Genomic DNA, 5,551 nt, shown 5'->3' on the forward strand with positions numbered 1-5,551 from the left:
GGGCATTGCTATTGTTGAAAATTCAAAAGACAATATGAATTTATGATTTTTTTTGGTTGCTGCTAATTTTCATATTTTTTTTTTTTTTTTGCAGTTTCAGGTTTTGTTGGTGTTGCTATATTGCTAATTTTCCTTCAGTTATCCTACGGATTTTCCTTTTCTGCTATAGTCAGGTACTTTTGAAATTATGTGAACATTGGTTCCTAAAGTTCTCAACATAACTAACGATATGTTTTTCTTGCTTCTGTTTTCCGTTTTTTCCTTGGTATTTAATTGCGTTTACTTAACATTGTTAGTAGTATGTTTATTGGAGGTTTACAATTCCGTTTTATTTGCTGAATATTTGCTGAATATTGTCTGGCAATTTTGAAATTTTACTATCGTTTGCTCCTTTGTTATTGACTGTACTGGAACCGGCAAGGCTAAATAATGCCGCCTAAAAAACGGACTAATCATATACTAGACTCTGCTGTACCATCTGCTTCTGATGGTGCAAGTAGTAGCATAGAATTAGACTCAACTAGAAAAAAGAAGAAAATAATTAATAATATAAGTGTTCGGAATAGTAACCCGATCAACATAAGTACCCGTGTGACTTCTTCAAGCCCAAATCCGACCTGTTTCTGTGGTGATATCGGCTTCCCGTTGGATCCTTTGCGTCAACATACAGGTTCGCTGCTTTTATTTCCAATGCATGCTTTTTTTTATTTGTTATTGTCTAATAATTATTAACTGAATTTTTTTCTTTTTCATAGTTGGACTGTTGTCTGGTGTACGTATTGCTCAGCCTACTCACTGCCCAAATGATATAGAGGGTATGTTGGTTGTTTATTTTCTGACTAAAGGTCTATAAAATTTATGGCATACTTTACTTAATGTTTCTTTTAAATTGGTTAACAGGGGTGACAAATGCATACGACGATGTTGGTGATTGTAATTGTGTTTGTTCTTTTTGTGGTGCCATGTTTTGGTATGATGAAAGACTAAAAACCTCATCAAGCGCTATAAGATTCAATCGTTGTTGTGAAGGGGGTCGTGTCGATCTACCACGTGAAGAAGAACCCCCTGCTATCATTGTGCAGTTATTAAGTAACAAAATTTATGTTGATAATATTCGAGCGTATAATCAGATGTTTAGTATGGCCTCATATGGAGCTCAAATAGATGATACTATTAATAGTGGTAGAGGACCATATGTATTTAAGATCTCGGGCCAAGTTTATCACTGGATTGGGTCATTATGTCCGGAGGAGGGTAATCCTCCCCGATTTTTGCAACTATACATATATGATACGGTGATCGAAGTCCGAAATAGAATGAGGTTCTTTGGTGGGGACAACTCCGATGTTCTTAGGGCTGAAATTGTAAGGCATCTGATAGAGGTTCTAGATGCTAAGAATGAGTTAGTTAAGTTGTTTAGAACTACAAGAGACATGATCGAGACGAGTGATGTTCCCGATTTACGTATTAGGCTTTATAGTGTTATTGGTACAAGGCAATACGAGTTGCCTACCAGTGATGCTATTGGTGCTATTGTTTTTTATTCGGGTGATAATACCAGAACTGATTATGACATGATCATAGAGTATAAGGGGGTACGCCAAGACGTGTAAATAAACTACATACCTCTTATATGTCTTTACAGTTTCCGTTACTATATATGTATGGGCAGCCGGGATACCATCCGGAACTAAGACTGAGAAATGTGCGTGGAGTTGGCGGTAGGAGAAAGGATAAGATGACCATGAACATGTTCTATAGCTATCAGTTACATGATAGGTATAACATGTTTGGTCTATTATCTAAATGTGGTAGGTTATTTCAGCAGTACGTTGTTACTGCTTACTGTAGCATTGAGTTAAATAGGCTGAATTACGTGAGAAATAATTAGCAAGATATACGTAACAAGTATCTATCTGGGTTGTATGATGCTATAAACAGGGGAGACCATTATGGAGCTGATGTTGGTTCGAGGACCATATTACCTGCATCGTTCACGGGGGGTCCCAGATACATGTATAGCCACTATTTGGATGCACTTGCTATATGTCGTGTACACAGCAATCCAAAGTTTTTCATTACATTTACTTGTAAAGCCAAGTGGCCGGAAATCAGAAGGTATTTGCGTAAATTTCCGGGGCTAACTTCGACTGATCGTGGTGACATCGTCGCTAGGATTTTCAATATGAAAGTCAAGCAATTTGTCTCTGTTTTAAAACAAGAAGAATTATTTGGTCCTTCAACAGCTGGTACGTTTACAATATTATTATAAGCTCTTAGTTTTGCGATAAATCAATCTTATTTAATATTGACATTACTAATTACGTATTGTTAACGGAAATTTTTTTAAGTATTCATTATACGTTATATGTCAAATAAACTGCTAAATTACTTGCTATTTTTATGTACCTGTAATGGATTACTATTCCATCTAATATTTATTAAAGCCTACTGTTAATAGACTTATAAATTTCTAACAGGAAAGGGTCGGCTTGAATTGTTTAGATAACATATTGAAACGGGCTTGAACTGCTTAGTACATATGTCTTGCTTTAGAACGTAATTGTAGTAAAACAATGCACTAAATTCTGAATAAAGAATAGATAAAATAGCGTCTATATAGCATCTAAGAGTTGCATATGAATAAGCAGTTCAGACTATATGTTGGGACGGATCCATGCTGATTGACGTAAGAAATGTCACTTTAAGATAGAACGGGTCACCATTGTCTATAATTATATTTTTTTAACAGATTCTCGGACATGTTATGTATGTATATCTGTTTACGGTAAAGGACATAAAATAGGTCCATATTACGTGTGGTTATCATTCACTGATATGAATGATATGAAATGCAAGTGCTGAATAATAATTGCCCGAATAGTTGCAGCTAACTCTAACTAAATTTATAATTCGTTGCTATATTTTATATTTTATTGCTTAGTTTTTGCATAAATACAGTGTGTAATTCAGTTTCTTAACGTATTTTTTAAAACTGTAATTTATATATACAAAGTTTAATAATTTTTTTATTGTACATGCAGTGCTTTACACGATCGAGTTTCAGAAAAGGGGGCTTCCGCATTGTCATACATTAATATGGATAAAGCCGTCTCTGAGATCCTATCAACCACAGGATGTGGACCGATTCATTTCAGCCGAATTATCAGACCCCGTCAGAGATCCTAATGGTTTTAGAGTTGTGTCTGACATGATGATGCATGGTCCTTGCGGGTTGCTAAACAAAAAAGCTCCCTGCATGGAGGAATCAGAATCTACACGAGAATCTTTTTGTTCCAAGAAATTCCCTAAACCGTTCAATGAGCAAACGTATTTCTATAAAGACGGTTACGTGCATTACCAAAGGCACAATCTAGGTATCTCAGCCGACAAGAAGATTTGCAGGCTTGATAATGGCTACGTAGTACCGTATAACCGTACATTATGTTTACGTTTTCATGCACACATCAATGTTGAATGGTGCGGCTGGTCGATGCTTATTAAATATCTATTCAAATATATATCCAAGGGGACCGATCGTGTTGTTGCTTACATTCCCAGACCCATTGGTTGTAGCACTTCTACCGACATTGAGCAGAACTCGAACGTTGACGAAATAAAAAACTTTGTCGATGCTCGGTTTATCTGTGCGCCTGAGGCATGCTGGAGAATATTTAACTTTCCGATTCACAGTCGTGAACCTGCCGTGCAAATACTTGCCGTTCATTTGAAAGATATGCAGTTGGTTAAGTTTCATTCCAATCAGCGTCTAAAATCGATTGTGAACAACCCAGTTTCTAAGAAAACGACATTGACAGAATGGCTGTTTTATAACAGAAATTCTAGCGACAGAAGACATTTAACATATCTAGACTTTCCTCTAGAATTTGTCTGGGCTGATGATCATAAAAGGTGGAAAAGAAGGTGCAATCTGAATAAGCCATCTATAGGTCGGCTCACATACATGCATCCTGCATTCGGTGAAGTATTTTATCTGCGGATGCTACTATGCCATCAAAAGGTAGCACTTCATTTGAAGATCTGATGACCGTAAACAATAGCATTCACTCAACCTACCGGGAAGCGTGTCTTGCTATGGGCCTATTAGATGATGATAAAGAATGGCTCACGGCCATGGAAGAAGCAGCTGCTACAGCAACTTTAGCACAATTACGCTTACTGTTTTCTCACATACTTCAATTCTGTGATGTCGCGGATCCTCTAAAGCTATGGAAACAGTGCTGAAAATTAATGTCTGATGACATACCAATTAGGGTTGCGTCATCCTTACATATATCAAGGATATACGTAAATTCAGAGGAATTGGAGGGTTACGTTCTCTACTACGAATTGCAGATTTTATTAAATCAGTATTCCAAGTCCGTTTTCGATTTTGGTCTCCCTAGAATTCCTCTACATCTTCTTGATGATCTTCAGAACAGGCTTATCATGGAAGAAAAGAATTACGACCGTGAAACGTTGCTTGCTGAAAAAAGCATACTAGAATCGAAATTAAACGACAAGCAACTAATGATCTACAATTTATTCATCAGTTCAAATAACAGTCGAAAACAAGAACTAATATTTGTCTATGGTCATGGCGGACGGGCAAAACCTTTCTTTGGAAAGCAATTACCACCGCCTTTCGAGCTGATGGAAAAATAGTGCTCACCGTGGCATCATCCGGGATCGCTTCCGTGTTACTACCTGCCGGTCGAACCGCACATTCAAGATTCAAGATTCCCATCGATTTGACCGATGAGAGTATGTGCAATATTAAGAAAAAAAACGCAAATGGCGTCACTTCTAAAAAAACAGAGCTAATCATTTGGGATGAAGTTCCAATGAATGACCGAAAGTGTTTAGAAACCCTCGATAGAACGCTAAGGGATATCTACGATTCTCCAGAAATACCTTTTGGTGGTTTAACATTCATATTAGGCGGTGATTTCCGCCAAACTCTTCCTGTCAAGAAAAGATGCGGAAAACGTGAAATCCTAGACGCGTCTATAGCAAATTCCTACCTATGGAAGAAATTTACAATCATTATTTTGGAAGAAAATATGCGGTTGCATCAGCCAAACCTTTCCACGATACAAAAAGAAGACAACGCTAATTTCGCAAGATGGTTATTAAAAATCAGGAACGGTGATATCGGTGTTCCAGATGAATCAGATCCTCACAACGCTTCTTGGGTCCAAATTCCAGAAAGATTCTGTATTCCAAATGGTGAAGCCGGTCTCTCACAGCTTATATCATTCATTTACGATGAAAATCTGCTTCGATTTCCGGATGTAAGCAAATTACAACAACAAGTAATCGTTTGTTCGAAAAATGAGACGGCTGATGCCATTAACAACACCATTCTTAGAAGCATAGAAGGTCCATAAAAAACTTACACAAGTTGCGATACAGCAACCCCATATAGCAGTGATGGTGGACAAACTGAGTTACTCTACCCAACGGAATACTTAAACTCTCAAAATTTTCCAGGGCTTCCACCACATGAGTTGTGTTTGAAAGTTGGGGTTCCGATAATTTTGCTTCGAAA

At 37.3% G+C, this 5,551-nt stretch overlaps 1 protein-coding gene across 1 annotated transcript; it reads left to right on the top strand.

Annotated features, from left to right (window-relative positions):
- Positions 1-429: 429 nt before the first annotated feature.
- On the top strand, positions 430-4,045 carry LOC139886517 (uncharacterized). The gene is made up of 6 exons (XM_071870352.1): positions 430-670; positions 756-815; positions 901-1,595; positions 1,646-1,779; positions 1,942-2,249; positions 3,045-4,045. Exons 1-6 carry the CDS (start codon positions 430-432, stop codon positions 4,043-4,045), a joined length of 2,439 nt encoding a protein of 812 aa, XP_071726453.1.
- The last annotated feature ends 1,506 nt before the right edge of the window (positions 4,046-5,551 follow it).

Source organism: Rutidosis leptorrhynchoides, chromosome 1 (genome assembly GCF_046630445.1).
Source record: "Rutidosis leptorrhynchoides isolate AG116_Rl617_1_P2 chromosome 1, CSIRO_AGI_Rlap_v1, whole genome shotgun sequence".
Lineage (NCBI taxonomy): Eukaryota > Viridiplantae > Streptophyta > Magnoliopsida > Asterales > Asteraceae > Rutidosis > Rutidosis leptorrhynchoides.